The following is a 17,732-nucleotide window of genomic DNA, read 5'->3' on the forward strand; positions in this document are numbered from 1 at the left end:
AACCTTAGACCATGATCAGAGCTGATAGATAATGGGAAAACGTGACGTTCGTCGTGGCAAGATTCACCGATCGAGAAACTCGATTCTATCATCTGCTCTGTTTTCTTTTTTTTCTTCATTCTCATCTTCCTTCTCTTCTTCATTTCTTTCTTTCTTTCTTTTTTCCTTCTTTTGGATCGGCGATTCAATCGAAGAATTGTTCGATGAAGCGATTTGTCGGCACGCGGTTAAAGGGAACTTTATCGTTCAGCGGTCGCGAAAATAGCGAGACGGGAATGTTCGCCGATCGAATTTCGCTAGTCCAGGTGCTGAGGAACGGGGTAGTGTATGCACGCGATACAATCAATTATCGATTAGGAAACTGCAGTTTTTAGCGTAAACGATTCCTGATTGCGAGCTTTTCCTACATAAATGTTACTGGACGAAGCAACTGTTACGTGTACGTTGAATCAATAATATGCGTATCGATCATTTATTCTCTATTCTCCTATTCTAAAAACGGTTCACGCGCACGGAAACCAAACCAACGAATGTACTCGGTGCTTTTAATGCACCGTTGATTCTATCATTTCGTAATTATAAGCTGTTTTATACATAAAATAACTTTGTACATTTGCCTTGAATTTATTGGGTTGGCAACTAAGTGATTGCGGATTTTGTCAATACCACCTAATGACAGAAACCGCAATCACTTAGTTGCTAACCTAACATTTATCCTTTCAATGCATTCTTTGACGTAGACTATTGTACACTAAGACGTTCTATAATTTTATTTACTTATTTAAGTACCATTTATTCAATTATAGTTTTTGAATTTCCATCGGTAGGTTTATTCGACATTCCTCAGAATCATTTTTGAAGAAATATTTGGTCCTAAATATCTCAAAAATCACCTAATTCCTACATCTTCTAATTCATCATTTTCCCCGTCTATTAAGTAGCAATAAGTTTCAAAATCGGATTTCTCCAATAATCGTACCGAAAGAAATATTAGGTTGGCAACTAAGTGATTGCGGATTTTGTCATTACCACCTAATGATAAAATCCGTAATCACTTAGTTGCCAACCTAATACATCTCCCAAATATTCTCCAGGAAATTAAGTAAAAAAGAGAATATTGTTAAATAACCCAATTGTCGAGTAGCATTCAACGTCATGCATCGATCGCCAATGTTCAGGTTAGTAATCCTTGGCAGTCGTCAACTTGAGCGATAAATCGATGACTAAGGTGGAAGAAACGAGTGTCAGGATATGACATCGTGCTTCCACGTAACGAAAGTGAATTTACGGAAAACAAGGACCACAGTTTGATAGTCGACGGTGTAATATTCATAAGCGGGTGTCGTAGAGAGCGAGCGCAGGCGTCGTTGTCGTCTTCCACGGTATCCTCCTGTTTGCCTACGCGGAAGACAACGGTTGTTCGTTCATCCGGCACCAAGTCGGTTCTCCTGAGCCATGTCGACCACTGTGGTAGCAGCGAGTGTGTTCCTGCTTGCCTCGTTCCTCGGTCCTGCCATCTCTCTAACACCTATGAACATGTGTAAGTTTTGTCTACGATGGCTTTGGAAAATTTTCTTTGCAATTTTCAAACGGATTGAAACGTTCGAACGACGTATGGGTTTCGTGGAGTTATTTTGGAAAAAGATTCACAAGTTGATTCGAGATGTCATTTTTTGAAAGGAATATCAGATGAAACTCTTTTACTTTTGTTTTACAGAGCTTTAGAAATTGGTAGTAGATGATTTGAAACTGTTTTGACTTTTTTTATTATGACTATTCTTTAGTCGTTTTCATTTCCTTAAAACAATATTCTCAAATGCTATAGTTCGTTACTTCTTAGTGAAATGCCGGTCCTGCACAGTGTTAGTCATAATTATTCTGCTAGAGTTAATTATTGTCAAATGCAATGTTATGAAATATTAACGAAAATTAGATACATCGGTTGCACTGGTTAAACATTGATTGGGTCGCATGAAACTTTGCTTCGTTCTCGATACATCGATAGTAGTTGTACCATTGTTGAATTATTCACGCGATAAACGTTTGACTAATACCTTCCGTATCTTCTGTGCCAACTCGAACGGTTGGTCCCTGGTCCTTGACATAGAAAGAAGTTCGACGAAAGCTATTACCGATGATTGAGACCGAAAAAGTAACAAAACGACACAGATGGCGATATCGTCGCACGATCATTGCTTCAGATGACACAAACGCGGTGTAACTTTTCGCTCCTTTTTCCAAACAACGAGGGAAGAAATTATATTAGCTTAATGAAACTTTTCCTACATGAAGAATAGCAACTTACAGCATAATAGATGATTATTGCACGATTAGATTCTATCTACTGAAACGAAACCATATGAAGCAATACAATAATGAATATCAATAGCGAGGTAAATATGTCACGTGAAACGATGACATTATATATGTACTCTTTTAAAAACAGCTCCTTTCCTTGTATATGTAAAAATATATGTAGGATATCTTACTACGAATTAATGTAGCTAACTTAATTAAAAAAAAAAAATAGCGAATGTGAAAAGTCTTTGAGAGATTTCTTGTTTAAATTAATTTACACTGTAGTGATCTTCTTATTGTTTTGTACAGTGATAGTAATAGAGGAACCAGATAAGGCGATACTAAGCATCCTGAACGATGCTGTACCTCAAGCAGAAAAGAATTTTGGTGAAAACATCATCGCCGTCCATATTTCCACAGTGCAAGTGGATCGTGCCAACGTAGACAGCAGTTACGAGAGAGGTTAAGAAGCAAAATGTGTCGTGCAGTTTTCACAGCTTTCACGACCACAGTTCCAATCGATAGCGATCTCTGCAAGTTGTAATGAGCGATTTCAAAGCTTAATTGCTAATTTTATCGCAAATATTCATATAAGGAATTTAACGAAAATTCCAATTTGCTTAAAAATAGATTTATCCCTCAATATTGCAAAACTTAATTGTTCCAGACATACTGTATTTCGCTATAAAAATTTATTATTGTTAATTTAATTTCCGGCTAATTTTCAAGCAATTTACAAATAGCTTACAAATTTCTTCACTCTTCAATGCTTTAAAATTAACGATATTAGACATGTAATACTCCACGATGAAAATTGTTGTCTTGAAAGAAAATAAGAAACAATGGAAGATAATTTTATTCGTGACTAATTCTCATACGCTTTGCACCCTTTTGATCGATCTATCGATGATAGCTGTGCAACATCGACGAGCTTCTCCGACATGATCGCGCTTCATTCTTATTTTCGTTTCGTTAAAATCAACTTGCAGTATGTGCTGCCTTATTTAAGGGAATCAGTATCATACTCGACATGACCTGGACTGGTTGGGATCGCCTACGAAACTTGGCCGACGAGAACGGAATAATATACAAACGGGGCGATAGCAATATAAACCCGTACATCCAAGCAATCGACGATCTTTTGATGTTGAAAAACGCCACGGACGTGAGCCTGATCTTCGAAGATGAAAGGGGTACCTTCATATCAACCTTCGATCGTTTTCCATTTCGTGTCAGATGTTTGAAAACTGATTCATACCCCTTTGCAGAATTGAATCAGAGTCTCTACTATTTAATTGGGAATTCGATCATAAGACTGGTGGTGATCGACGAGTTCACGGAGAAGACAGTGTCAAAGATTAGGAGCATGAGACCATCGCCATCTTATTACGCGATCTACGCGAGCACAGCCAAGATGGAGGATTTCTTCAGAACGGTGATTCCTAGAAAATCTTTTAACCTGTTAATCGGAGAAAACACGCTAACCTGTCTATTGAATCTTTAGTAGTTTTAATTCAATTTACTAATTCTATTTAAAGATCGCTCAGTTTCCTTTAGTTGTTGTTTTATTTTTCGTATACTTGTAAGGATTAAAATCGAATTAAGATTTTAAAGATTGATTGGACAAGGAATGAGCAGGTTAACAGGTTGAACGATTCAGTATAAAAACTTAGCTTGTAAATTTACTTTGCTTATGAAATTTAGGCCATGCAAGGAGGACTGGTCACGAGAAATGGAGTATGGAACCTGGTGTTCACTGACAATAATTACGAGACCTTTAAATATATCAACGGAGAACACCAGTTGGATGTTTCAATTACTATTCTATCGATGAAGAAGGATATTTGCTGCAGACTAATCGGTGAACCGGCTTGCACTTGTCCCTCTGATGTTCAAGTATCTAGACATTTTTTATCGTGTATAGTATTTCTCGATTCAAACGATTCACGTGCTCTTTTCGTACCTTCCCATGTTTCTAGATGTTTTCACATTACTTTAAAAGATTAGTAGGCCTGATAGTGAGTTTAATGAGCGACCTGCAGGCGTCTGGCATCAGCGTGGAACCAAAAACTGGCCGATGCCCTTCGCCAAACACGAGTCAAGCTTCGAATCTCACGTCTGAGGCATTTAACAATAATATACTAGCGGTAAGTTGAATTTCAGTTGTTCGATGATTCTCAGAAGGAACTGAAGGTTGACGGAAAAATGTTGTGACAGAAATTAGGAGGTAACGACACGTTCGAGTACTGGTCAGAGAAAGGAATGATCACTTACAAAGCCGAAATTGAGTTGGAGGAGTTTAATGGGATTTTGGAGCCGCTGGCCACTTGGACGAGGCATGGTAAAATCAAAGAAGCTGAGAAAAACAAGATAAAGCCCGCTAGAAGATTCTTCCGAATCGGAACTGCTCCTGTAATTGACACTCATTACGATGTTTGCATCACCATAATTTTGACAACTTTAATTAATGCAAATATTACAATTGCATTAGTCAGTGCCTTGGACCGTTCCCAGATTGGATCCAGTAACTGGAAAGATCATGAAGGATGAGAACGGAAATGATATGTGGGACGGCTATTGCGTGGATTTTGTAAAGAAATTATCCGAAGAGATGGAATTCGATTATGATCTCGTTGTACCGCAGGATCATCAATTTGGGAAGAAATTATCTAATGGACAATGGGATGGCTTGATTGGTGACCTTGCTAAAGGGGTAAGAAGTATGCAAGAAGGATGTTAAACTCTGTTGAAGTACTTGTATACTAAACTTGATAGTGCCTGTAATTATGCAACCATTTAATCTTGCTTGTAGAAAATTTTATCTGTTTAGACCTTTCTAATGATACAAACTGTGTGATTCCTCTTGGTGACATTTGATTTTACTTTTTATTATTCAACAAACTTATTGCTAGAAACTTGTTCTTATTACAGACATTTATTTTGTTTTCCAGGAAACAGACATGGTAGTTGCATCATTGACAATGACTTCAGAACGTGAGGAAGTGATCGATTTCGTCGCCCCATACTTTGAACAATCTGGCATATTAATTGGTAAAAAGTTTCTATTTAAAATATTTAAAAAAAGTTTTATATTTTACACTCATGTTATTATGTTACACTATACTATTTTGTGTTATGTATAGACACGATGTGCTATACTATTACGTTCACTATTATTATACTTCAACTCACATTATGTTTTTAATCTACGTAAATACATATTATGTAATAATTTTTCATTCCAAGTGATGAGGAAACCTGTGCGCAAGCCGTCTCTCTTCAAATTCATGACAGTACTGAAAGTCGAGGTATGGTTAAGCATCGTCGGGGCACTAACGTTAACTGGCATCATGATTTGGATACTCGACAAGTATTCTCCGTACAGTGCCAGAAATAATAAACAACTCTATCCATATCCTTGTCGGTAAGAACTGTACTGCAAGCCTAGTTTCGAAGACTCATTAAGGGACATTTAGATTTAGATTTCGGGAAATTGCCCTTAACGATTCTTATATTGTATGCTGTTATAATACGTCAATACGTCTCGGGAAGGTAAAGAAATTATGTCGTCAAAAATAGTGCTTCAATAGGATCAATGTCCTGTATTTAGGGAATTCACGTTGAAAGAAAGTTTCTGGTTCGCTTTGACGTCTTTTACACCCCAGGGTGGCGGCGAAGCTCCTAAAGCATTATCGAGCAGAACATTAGTGGCCGCTTACTGGCTGTTTGTTGTCCTAATGCTCGCCACGTTCACCGCTAATCTGGCTGCTTTCCTTACTGTGGAAAGAATGCAGGTGCATAAGTTTTGTAAATGGATTTAGAAAATTTCGCACATACTTTAGAAGATGATAGTTAAATACGCATTTTGTTCCAGTCTCCTGTGCAATCTTTGGAGCAATTAGCGAGGCAGTCAAGAATCAATTACACCGTGGTGGCTAATTCTGCGGTACATCAGTACTTCATGAATATGAAAAATGCAGAGGATAAGCTGTACACGTGAGTCTGAACTTTGGATCCCTGTGTTGCGAATTCTCAACTAAATGGCGATCGGTTGATATAGGTAACCTTGGACGAGATTATCGTTCAAGGTGGAGGTAAATTAAATATATCGAGTATTAGTATGGTTTACTTGTTTATTTGCACTTATTAGTATACAGTCAGCAGAAGCTTTGTCTCGTCCTTATGTATTGACTTTCCGCCCCCGGGTTTACCACTGTTTATTGTGGACTCTCGTAGCCGTATATCATCTGGTATTGTCAGCTGTTTACCCTAGACCTGACCCCATCGGGCACTGAAGGTGTTTTTAGCCTCTTAATGAGGTCCGCATCCGTAAGATTTACAGCTCAGGTAGGTAGGCAATTCGGACTTTTCCAAACAAGGTAGGTGTATTGTCGAGTCATAAACAGACGGCCACTCGAAATCCCAAACATACCGCCTCCTTTAAACGGGCACGTTCAAAAGTTGTCTGTAATGATGAAGTGTGTAATTACACACATTCGGAAAAGATGTAGATTTAGCAGAATGCAATTGTGTACAAACTATCTTATTTTCTAATTGCTCTGTGTATTCTACTGGTATGTTCTGGTTTGTTGTATTTCTAAAGGTTCTGATTTCCTCGAGTAGACCGTCTCGTGCATATTTACACTTATCAATTTCAATGTTGACCTTCTTTAAAATCCAATCCAATATTGCAAGTTGTTTCAAATGCTAGTTAGATTTTATTGCTTTCCCTTGAGATAAAGTACTAATGATAAGTGCTAAATTTTGTAGATCCCATGTGCAGTCGCTTTAAATCAACGTTCAATTCAATGATTTTCTGTATGTATTTTAAGCAATCCGGATAGCAGTCATTCTCTTCGTTGCTAATAAATTCACCGCTGGAGTCCACTGCCCAGGAAGTGTCGTTGGGCACCTTGGTTCTGAGCTGTGGTAATTGTACTGGCTTGGCATGTGTCCCTTGGCGCCAGATTATCCACGGAAGACGAGACCTGAGCCGTCTTTCTGTTTCTTCCTATTCTTCCCAGTCGATTGGACGCAGTTCATTGGAATTTATACCTACTGACGTTTGTAGCCATCCTGGTTCACTGTATCGATATTTATTCGTTGTTGGATTGTTCCTACTAATTAAGAAAACGGACTACCCTGCTTTAACTCGGGTGTCAGGGGATTGTTGCTCTCTGATTTGACCAGCATTAATTTTATTTTGTTCCCGTGAAGTGTCACCGTGCTGGAACTGTTCAAGGAGCATGCTGCCCCATCATTCTTGTCGAGTTTGTCGTTGGGAGACAAGGAATGATTCTACTGATCGGTAGTCTTCAAAATATCTTCGTAATCCGATCTTCAGGCGAACTTCGATCGTACGCCTCTAAAATGTCCTTGATAGTGTTGCGAGTTCTTTCGAGCTTCTAGGACTCGTTCTAGTTTCCAATTGCTCATGCAGGATGACGTAGTTTGTGAAAGGACGTTGAGCGTTGAGTCTAACAAGACTCTGCACTGTTGCATTTTTCCGGTTTGATCACTGATGTTTATAAGGTCCGTAGACAAAACGACGTTTGGAAATATCTTAGATGCGTGACCTGTTATATTAATTTAAGTTGGCCGCCATGATTTATCTATATCCGAATGTAGGAGAGTGTGGTGCCATTTACGGCATAACTTGCAACTACCAGATGTACATTCTGTCACGGAATGTGTGCTACGTAAACAACAAACAGAGATTTTTCTACTGACATAGACAACAATTTTTTGCGATTTCGTGTTGTGTGAGATCCGTTAAAAAATTTCACGTGATCGGAGATTTTGGCATCCGTTTGCACATACCGCTTTGGCTCATGATACGTAAACTATACGGACGGGTAGTAGGGCGTGATGGTGTTTGATATGTTGAGCCTATAGCTTCTAACAGGTTGCAGCGACTGTGTAAAAAGTCGAACAGTTGTCCGACGTTTGGAAAGGTTGTGTGGTCTGTCCGTGTGATGTGTTCCTTCCATCGTAACTGTGTGTCGTGATCTAGCTTCGATGTAAACAAATATAGTAACACGGTATCCACGGTTGGCTGATTGAGTGATTGCAATGCTTTATAATTTGTTTAAATAGAATTGTATACCTTGGTAAGATGGCCGCTGTAAAGAAGAGACGTCGAACAATGCTTTCAAATGGTTGGCCACGATTTTTCCAAGTTGATTGTATTGTTTCTCCAAAATTTCCCATACTATAGGATAATTCATGGCTGTATTTTCCAACGACGCTATGGCAATAGCCGCTTCCTGTGTTAAGCAAAAGCGGAGATATATTAATCTTTTACAGTCGTCAATACGCGAATTCTCGTGTACTATGATCCCGAAAAAGAAGGTAGTTGAATTTTAGGCAACTTTATTGAATTTAATGCAACTTCATTGTCGATCCGCCGTTTAGCGATCTCAATTATATCAGTAGCGCGTGTTTTACTTTCCAGGAATTTATATTTTAGGGCAAGGCGTTCATCTTGTGTTTGGTCCTCGTCTATCTCGTTTAATTCGCTTTGATTTTTCCTAAACGTAGCATATTCTGCCTCTAAATACCTGGTATTGAATGACGGTTACTGATCCTCCTTCCTCATATTTATCAAGTACCTCTTGAAATGCTTCTAATTCTTCCTTGTATAATTTTCGTTCCATTTACAATTTTCTTATGCGTCCTTCTTGATTGGAGGCCATGGTGTACGCGCGTGAGTTTCGATATCATAACTTTAAGCAGTTTGCAAGGGAGAGGTGACTCAACAAACATATGACTTATGTTTATGTTTCGAACGAATTGATACTTCGTCTGCTGTGCAGCGAGATATTGACGGTATATTTCGCGATAAAGGTATAATATTTCCTTCCCGAAGGTGACTCTTGTATTGACTGTGATCGGTGTATTCCGATGGAGAGCTGTCCCTGTTTGTTTGTGTAGTGATAAATAGAGTGTGGCGATAAATAGACGCCGAGGAAAGCACCTGTAACCAAAGATTGACAATACTTGTCCCGACTGTTTGTTGACGTAGGTTATCTTGCATGGGGATGTTGTGTGCGGTGTATTTTGCGATGAAGCTAGTTCTTTCCCCAAGATGACACTCACGTTGATGTTATTTGTCTAACGATCTTGTTTTCCTCCGAACTGTTGCTTCCTCCAACGACACAGATATCCGGCTCGAAGTTAAATGGCGGTCGGTTGATATCACCTTCAACGAGATTAACGCTCAAGGTGGAGGTAAATTAACTATATCGAGTATTAGAATGGTTTGCTTGTTTACTTGTACTTTTTAGTATGCACGAAGAGGTTAACGTTCTCATGGCGATGGATGCCAGCAGAAGTTTCGTCTCGTCCTTATATACTAATTTTCCCCCAGTTTTCCATGGTTCATTGTGGATTTTCGTGGCTGTATATGGTGTTGTCAGCTGTTTACTTTTGACCTGACCTACCCAACCTACATCATCGAGGACTATTATTCACTATTTGAAAAAGAAGCCTAAAAATGATTTAAGTGGTTAATTATATTTGCGGTAATGACTTTATTTAACGATTTTACATATTGTTTTTACAAAACATCAAATTAAAAGTATAAAAAATATAGGTAAAATTAAAAACATTAAAGATGACTAAAGATAAGTAACACGACTTGAACGTTTTAAATTAATGATGCATTTTAATATTTTTTTATAGTGTGGTATCGTTCGATTATAACTTTATTTAGTCACAATTGATAGTGTAACTTTTTCATTCATTTTAACACCACTAAATTCGTGTATTTTATTACATACTGTACTTTATAAAAACAAAAAAAGTGATTATTTGTCCTTCATAAAATCTCCCTATTCAGTTGGCTAAATGTTAAGGTGTTCTTAACCTCTTAATGAGGTCCGCATTGTAAGGTTCACAGCTTGGCAAACAGGTGGGCAATTTGGACTTTTCCAAACAAGGTGGATTAGACAATCAGTAGATTAGTAAATTGACAATACGTACGATTATGCTGAAACAGTATTATTGTCTGCAATGGCCGAGTGGACTCTGTTATTGAAGGTTATGTTACATGTATTATATTCCAGGACAGGGCTACAATACTACAATACTTATTATTTATGTTATTCATTTTTTAGTTGATTTTACAATCAACGACCATTTCATGCTTTAGACACTTTGTTCTGAATAGATTCCATTCCGATGACTTCTTTAGTCACAAATCGGTGAATCGACTGACGACATAAATTTTTACAAACGATACAGACGGTGAGTTCTCGGCCATTGGAAACAATCCTATGACAAAGAATGTTACAAGAAAGATTCTATTAATCTTTCGTGATTTAATGTTTGGATCACTGGTGTCGAACGAATTAATAACATTTCAAATATTGAAATTTACAAATTAATCATATTTATTCCTCCCATAAATCTGCTCTAATTTTTCCCAATTTTATTTCACAATTAGGGTATGGAAAGAAATCACGTTAAACAGTACCAGCGACCAAGTAGAGTATCGAGTTTGGGACTATCCAATCAAGGAACAATACGGCCACATATTGCAAGCTATTACGCAGGTCGGCCCTGTTGTAAATTCCAGAGAGGGTTTTCAAAAGGTATGCGTTGACGATCAGTTGCTCGTGCCAGGCAAATCGGTGAACAAAGCCATCGTCTTTTGCGCCGTTTCAGGTGATAGAAAGCGAAAATGCAGAATTCGCTTTCATCCACGATTCATCGGAGATAAAGTATGAGGTAACGAGGAATTGCAACCTGACTGAGGTTGGGGAAGTGTTTGCGGAACAGCCTTATGCAATTGCTGTTCAACAGGGAAGCCATTTGCAGGAAGAAATAAGCAGAAAGTATGTTTTTGTATCAATGAGTTTGTAATAACCCATCCTGATGAGTTTGTACTAATCTATGCTGATGAGTTTGTACTAACCTTACCTATCCTAACTAATTTTATAATTTATTATATGTTTCTATCCTATTTATATCAATTGACTTGTTGTAGAATTCTAGATTTGCAAAAGGACAGATACTTTGAAATGTTGGCATCTAAGTATTGGAATCAATCGTTGAAGGCTCAGTGTCAGAATTCTGATGACAACGAGGGAATAACATTGGAGAGTTTGGGTGAGTTGTTATGAACTAAAATATTTTAATAATTCAAAATGTTGAATACTTGAAATGTGAAGATAGCTTAATATTTACTAAATAGCAATTTTCTGAATAAATAAAACAGAAAGGTTGAATATTTTATATCCAAACTTCAAAGAATTTTATCTAAAAAATATAATAATAGTAATGTATAATATAATTAAATGTACATGATAATTTAATCAAACAATTCCACGTGTTTTCAGGTGGAGTGTTCATCGCAACTCTTTTTGGTCTCGCTCTAGCGATGATCACGTTAGCAGGAGAAGTGTTTTACTATCGAAAACGAAACACACAAGACAAACAAAAAGATAAAAAGAAAGTGAAAACCATCGACAACGAGAAGCTGATTATGCAGAAGTTGGCCTCGAAATTGCAAATGAAACCTGCGCCGACCAATGCGTTTTTCGAGAAAACGATGAATCCTCCCCGCGTGTCTCACATTTCCGTGTACCCTCGCAATTTCACTTTCAAAGAATGAAAAACTTCATAGAGTAAATTAACATGATTTAGAATAGAGCTTATAATGTACGGAAATCTTCTTGTACACACGGTCAAATCGTTCTGTACTCGAATGACAATTTAGATTCGATAATAATTTGAATAAGAAACGATGGCAACGTAAAACGAGAGTGAAAATAAAGTTTCTAGCTAGAAAACGTAGTTTTACAAGAACCAGTATCCTTCACTGTTTTGCAATATTTGTCGATTCTTTACGCCTCTCGCGAGCCCCGGAAACAATCGTAAATCGATCGATTGTATTAAAAGATATTTCACTTTCGTTTTAATTAACTCTGTACTAGCAGCTTGTAGTCACGTGAATAAACAATTAAGAATATTTTTTATATGTTTTGAAAATTTTTCATTTTCCAAATTCTCCTTCATGCACCAAGTGCATCAATTACGAGAGAAAGAATCGGCGATTTCCCGGTAAAAATATACCAATACCTGAGGATGTTTTTCCCAACGATGCCTCTTAAATCGATACCACTTGCAGGTTATTGTCCATCGCGACATTTTTTACCAACTGCGGTAACGGAATTGCATAAATGAAAGTGAGCAGTTAGCGATCGGTCGGCTGTGTCGCTTCGATTCGTAACATTCTACCGCTGTGACAGATATATTCCTTGAATTGGTCTACGAGATAAATCTAAACATATCCAATTTATGAATGCATTCAGCAGATAAACCGCGACAATTAAAATAATATTTAGTTATATGATAAACGATATTATCTATGATTATAAACATGGTGTATGTATATTACTGTCCTTGTTAATTAAAATGGTATCGTATTTGGTATATTTCATTTTCCAAATATATTGAAATATTTGAAGCTTTTCTAACCTTTTAAGTTAAGTTATAAATTTATAATAAAATATCTATAAAACATCTTAATAAATATTTAATATCATTCTACTGTAAGAATAATACTAAGATATTATTAAACGTAGAATAGTTTAAGAACAATAGTTTAACAAAAAATACAACAGAAAAACAGCAAAAAATATTAATAGCCTTTGTAAAACTTAATCGTCGACACAATTTCGAGCATCTTCCTGGTGAGAAATAAAAACTAACGCATTCGTGTGCCTCGCTACGATTTTTCTTGCTTTTAACGAGACAAAAATGATCAACCAGTGGCCACGGACGAGCAAACAGCGTCCGCCACTGCTTTACGCTCGCTGATTCAAATCATTCTGGTCGACAAGCAACGTTCACCGAGTCCGGAGATAGTTTGTGTTTCGCGAAATCAAAAGGTGGGGTGCTGATCTTTTGGATCAGCAAGTCGATATAAAGGCTTTCCACGCGCAGGCGAGATCATTTCATGGGAAAGTGATGTGGCTCGCCGAACCGGAACCGGAAACGCAATAAGTGTCCACGATCGGCGATATCTCGCACCATGCCCTTCTACAAGTTCAATTCTCCACGCCTTGGTGGAATGTTTCTGGTAACATCGCCTTTATAGTTATTTATTCGCAATGGAGTAGTCGCATCTTATTATTGTTCAAGATTATCTGAATGAGTCGTACATTGAAATTTTGTTAGTCAATATTTAATTGTTTACTTCATTGTTTCAGATTTCGAAGCCTTTTAATATCTCTTAATAAATACATTCTCTGTTCTTTACATTTTTTATTGGATTTTTTATTAATAGCATAAATAGTCAAATTCTATTATTGGGTTACCAACCAAATAATATTATCATTAGGTGGTAATGACAAAATCCGCAATCACCGAGTTGCCAACCCAATAGACATGATTTTTCGAATAACTTTGTTTCAATGTTTCATAGAATTGACCGCTGTTAATCGGTATTTAGTCAAACTTTGAAATTTTTAAATATCTTTTAATAAAAAAAATTCCGGTTACCTATACTTTTTATTGTATGTTTCGTTAACATTTTTACTAGTAATATTTATCGTGGTTTCTATCATTTTTCGGAAAATGAATATGATTTATTAAAGAAAAAAACAAACACATGCTTTTATATAAGAAGATTGAAATAGATTGAAATTAATCTTTTCTGATGCAGATGTATCTTACGCTGACGATCTTCTGCGTGTTAGCAAATGCCGAATTCTACAAAGCCTTATACGTCGACGATTACCCATGGATTCGCGCAAATCGCGAGATTCCTAGCGAATCCGCCTCTTCAGACCACTCGTCATCTTACAGTCGTTTCTTAGAGTCCAGAAAAAAGCACCGTTCGTTGGATTCTGCCGAGTCCTTCGACAAGCCTAGAGAATGGTACTCGAGTTCCGCCACTAAGAAAGTCCCCACGGAGAACAAGAACTTCAAGAAAGTGATATCACCGTTTTACACCATAACGAACAAAGATTCGCAAAAGTACAAGGACATGGTGATGAAATCCGGTGTTCCGTATTGTCAAGAGATCAGGAAGAAACGAGTTAATAAGAACAGCGACGCGAAGAATAGCATGGTCTGTTACAAATGTAAGAATCCGAAAAGTGGCGCCACTTACGAGCAATGCTCCTATCATTCTCAACCATTGACCGATTCTAGCAACGTGGAAAAGATAGCAGTGCCACCTTCAGTGTTCAGAAGTAGGAGATCCAACTCTGAAGAAGCTTTTTCTGGTTTTAAAAATTCCGGTGATTACGGAAGACACGATAATCCGTACAGATTTAACGAGAAGATTTTCTCCGACGCCACGGATGATGTTCCGGCAGAGTATAAAAATAAAGATGAAAAATGCGAGAAAGTGGTGAAGGATTCCATGGTGTGCATGGTGTGTAAGGATACCAAGAGCAATGCAAAGTACGAACAATGTTCGTATGTTCGACAGCCTAATGAGAAGAGATACGCTTATAGTAAATCTAGCTCACATAAGAATCCCGAGACATTTAAGAACACTGAAGCTGAGAAGAATGATAATAAGGACGGAAAGAGATATGACAAAGAATATTCGGCAAATAAACCGGTTAAGGAACGTTTCGGTTACGTCGATAAGGAAGAACCAGAGGGAAAATCTCTCGAAGAAGCCAAGGACTCGTCTGATAATTGCAAGAAGGTGCAAAAGGGCACGAAGACTTGTACTATCTGTAAAGATCCCAAAACAGGTGGAAATTACGAGAGATGCTCGTATACTTATGAGCCAGATGACAAGGTCTATAAATATAGTAAATCAAGAAGCTTTGGATACCCTGACAGTTCTTCCGGAAATAACGATAAGAGAGATGCTAGTGACAAAGAAGACAAGTCGTCTGAGGAATCACGAAGTGAACCTGAGGAATCACGAAGCGAACCTGAGGATTACAGCAAAGACTATACTATTCCTGAAAGTTACTACGAGAAAAGTCATTCCGCTCCATCGAGTTCTTACTTCAAAGGCGACGAATCCAAGTCGAATTATAGCCAGGGTGGTTCTCAGGAAGCTAAGTCCGCCTCTGACGAGGATGAATCTTTATCTGGCTATGAAAGATCTAAATCAGAGTCAGAAAGAGTGGCTGAAAGCATCGAACCAAGTCATTGCAAAGAGGTTCAAAAGGATTCTATGACTTGCAAGGTCTGTAAAGACCCAAAGACCGGAAGTAACTCTGAACAATGTTCGTACAAGTATCTACCAAATGACAAGAGTTATTCGTATTCGAAATCTAAATCATTTGGTAGCCCAACTGAATCGAAAGACAAATCTTACGACGAATCCGAGAAGAAAGAATCGAAGGAGCCTTACGAAAGTCCAGGCTATGATTATTCTTCTAAGAAGATGCCCTACGTTACCGACAGCGATATCAAAGACGAATTTTCGGTTTCTGATCAGACAAGGCAATCGGAAGCAAAAGAGGAATCAGCGAAATCTGCTTTAAAGAAAAGCGACGTAGGCTTCTACGATGCGTTCAAGAAGAAGGCAGAGATTCAGAAGGTTCTTCAGGAGTTCCAGAAGGAAGATCGTTCCAACTGTAAGAAGTTGATGCGTAACAAAATGACTTGCTACCAATGTGTCGACGAAAAAGGTTTCCAAAAGGAAGAGTGCGCTTTTGTAACTTCTGAAGAACCATCTGTCGATAAATCGGATTATCGAGAAGGGAAAGAATACCATGTAGAGCCTACCAAAAAGGTTCCCAGGTCAATCATCGCCCAACATCTTCTGCATGATCTTCCTATCGAACCAGAAGCTGCCGCAAGTGAAGGAGCATACGTAAAACGAGAACAAGCAGACAAGGAGAAGGATTCTGGAGAGGTTGAAAGATCCAAGGAGGTTGAACCTTACGAATTCGCAGCAGAGACTAAACCTGTGTTTGATAAGGTTCTTGGATTCACACTTCCGGCGTACATGCTGAGTACTTCCGAACACGAAGAAGAGTTTGATAAGATCGTAGCGAGTAAGGGGATTTAAAGATGTTTTTGTATCTTCTTGATAGATTTGACGATGCTTAATCGCTTGTAGAACTCTTCGATTAAAAATAGAATTAATGTTCATATACGAAACTCGGATCTAAAGGTCGCTAGGGGTATTTTAATTGATAAAAATATAATATATTTTAATCGTTTATATTTTACTTCCATCGTAAAGTTATTTAGTATATAAGTGGTACTGAATTGTTATATGGTTTGTAATTAAATTTCTTCTTGTTTAAGCGCTGGTGAAATTAATGTTTGCCCGATTACGTGGAATTGCGTTACGGTTACGCTCGATCGGACAAGAAATTAGAAACTTCGCTTGCTGCATTTATTGCCACCGACTTTTTATTAAACGCTATTTCGTTTTTTTTATTTTTTATTCTGTATATGTAGGGGAAAGAGAATAGAAGATTTCTTCTATTCATATTTCGTGAGAAGAAAGTGAGAATACGAGAGTGATATCTACTGTCGTTCTATTTCGTCATGGATGACTGGCTGTGGATAAAGAAACCACCTCGACAAAATCTAACAGATTACGAAATATCGTTTTTCATTATAGCTTTATTCGTCAACCGAGAAACCTTTCGTCGTTTTAATACAACTCATTATTCCCTTGGACTATCCATCTAGAAAACCATTTCTTTTTTCATATACAATTTTATCATTTAATAGTTCAATCTCCAATTCAGAGAGACATAAATTTTTCTCAAAAATAATTTTAGTTTCCAATTAACTTTCAATGCATTTCACTTTTACATTCCCATCAACATTCGCTTATTTCTTATTCATTGCACAAGATCCTCCGTGCTTTTCTTCAAATTTCAATTTCCCAAATTTTCTAACCTATATCTCTTACACCTTATAGTACCTGAATTCTATCTTTTTCAAACTTAATCCATTTCTCCTTCGCACCTAAGTAAAATTCACAAAGTTAGTTGCAACAGATCCTTCTAATCATTATTTTCCAGCCTGCAACGTCAAAAATCTTTTCAAACAAAATCTACTTTTTTCTGCGAAACTCCCGAAGCTTCATCATTTCCCATCTGACAATAACGAAAGCCATCCGTTGGTCGTCGATTGAAAAATACAAAATCCACCAAATTCAACGCAGCAGATCCTCAAATCCTTCGTCTTTATTATTTACATTCGGAATATTAAAAATTAGCCCCTTTCGATCTCAAGCCGCCCCTGTTCACCTGCAACCGATCTTTCACGTCGACTATGCGTGAATATCTCGGTTTGTCCGATCGCGCCACAGCGTGTAGCGTATCGCGGCGACAAAGAGGAATGGCGGCGGAATCCGAGCGTGGTCCACGATCCGGGTGATCGTGGTCAGCCAGCAGTAGCAGCGGGCGCGTGCTAGTGTCGACATCGGTGCTGCTCGTCCCTTTCCAGATCCGTTACCTTCCACCTCCTCGTACGCTCACGGACCT

The 17,732-nt window shown here is 37.8% G+C and overlaps 3 protein-coding genes across 4 annotated transcripts; 2 read left to right on the top strand and 1 right to left on the bottom strand.

Annotated features, from left to right (window-relative positions):
* Positions 1-1,294: 1,294 nt before the first annotated feature.
* Positions 1,295-12,254, top strand: Ir8a (Ionotropic receptor 8a). Its single transcript, XM_033340965.2, has 16 exons — positions 1,295-1,540; positions 2,608-2,760; positions 3,288-3,491; positions 3,567-3,733; positions 4,003-4,194; positions 4,278-4,445; positions 4,516-4,710; positions 4,790-5,011; positions 5,250-5,349; positions 5,545-5,722; positions 5,909-6,092; positions 6,173-6,294; positions 10,745-10,892; positions 10,966-11,135; positions 11,288-11,409; positions 11,640-12,254. The coding sequence occupies exons 1-16, from the start codon at positions 1,456-1,458 to the stop codon at positions 11,912-11,914; spliced, it is 2,685 nt and encodes an 894-aa protein (XP_033196856.1). The 5' UTR covers positions 1,295-1,455; the 3' UTR covers positions 11,915-12,254.
* On the bottom strand, positions 6,429-9,972 carry LOC143304036 (uncharacterized). 2 transcript variants are annotated; one of them, XM_076626340.1, is made up of 4 exons: positions 9,578-9,972; positions 8,859-9,499; positions 8,405-8,564; positions 6,429-8,307 (listed from the first exon to the last, which is right to left on the bottom strand). In XM_076626340.1, exons 2-4 carry the CDS (start codon positions 8,952-8,954, stop codon positions 8,081-8,083), a joined length of 483 nt encoding a protein of 160 aa, XP_076482455.1. In that variant the 5' UTR covers positions 8,955-9,499; positions 9,578-9,972; the 3' UTR covers positions 6,429-8,080. The 2 variants fall into 2 exon arrangements, 1 of the variants encoding a protein (XP_076482455.1); XR_013060734.1 differs by having other exon boundaries at positions 6,429-8,564; positions 9,572-9,972.
* An 884-nt stretch (positions 12,255-13,138) lies between the features above and the next one.
* Positions 13,139-16,535, top strand: LOC117160313 (uncharacterized). Its single transcript, XM_033340996.2, has 2 exons — positions 13,139-13,384; positions 13,970-16,535. The coding sequence occupies exons 1-2, from the start codon at positions 13,337-13,339 to the stop codon at positions 16,292-16,294; spliced, it is 2,373 nt and encodes a 790-aa protein (XP_033196887.2). The 5' UTR covers positions 13,139-13,336; the 3' UTR covers positions 16,295-16,535.
* The last annotated feature ends 1,197 nt before the right edge of the window (positions 16,536-17,732 follow it).

The sequence above is a fragment of the Bombus vancouverensis genome, chromosome 18 (genome assembly GCF_051014615.1).
Source record: "Bombus vancouverensis nearcticus chromosome 18, iyBomVanc1_principal, whole genome shotgun sequence".
Taxonomy (NCBI): Eukaryota; Metazoa; Arthropoda; class Insecta; order Hymenoptera; family Apidae; genus Bombus; species Bombus vancouverensis.

What these genes read in the sequence shown, in the direction of transcription:
- Ir8a (XM_033340965.2), top strand. Translation starts at nt 1,456, where the DNA reads ATGTCGACCACTGTGGTAGCAGCGAGTGTGTTCCTGCTTGCCTCGTTC. An exon ending in ACAATCTGGCATATTAATTG is followed by an intron (nt 5,350 to 5,544) that starts GTAAAAAGTTTC and finishes TTTCATTCCAAG; the next exon opens with TGATGAGGAAACCTGTGCGC. An exon ending in AATAACATTGGAGAGTTTGG is followed by an intron (nt 11,410 to 11,639) that starts GTGAGTTGTTAT and finishes ACGTGTTTTCAG; the next exon opens with GTGGAGTGTTCATCGCAACT.
- LOC143304036 (XM_076626340.1), bottom strand. Translation starts at nt 8,954, where the DNA reads ATGGAACGAAAATTATACAAGGAAGAATTAGAAGCATTTCAAGAGGTA. An exon ending in TAACCGTCATTCAATACCAG is followed by an intron (nt 8,565 to 8,858) that starts GTATTTAGAGGC and finishes TGCTTAACACAG; the next exon opens with GAAGCGGCTATTGCCATAGC. An exon ending in ACAGCGGCCATCTTACCAAG is followed by an intron (nt 8,308 to 8,404) that starts GTATACAATTCT and finishes CATCGAAGCTAG; the next exon opens with ATCACGACACACAGTTACGA.
- LOC117160313 (XM_033340996.2), top strand. Translation starts at nt 13,337, where the DNA reads ATGCCCTTCTACAAGTTCAATTCTCCACGCCTTGGTGGAATGTTTCTG. An exon ending in GCCTTGGTGGAATGTTTCTG is followed by an intron (nt 13,385 to 13,969) that starts GTAACATCGCCT and finishes TTTCTGATGCAG; the next exon opens with ATGTATCTTACGCTGACGAT.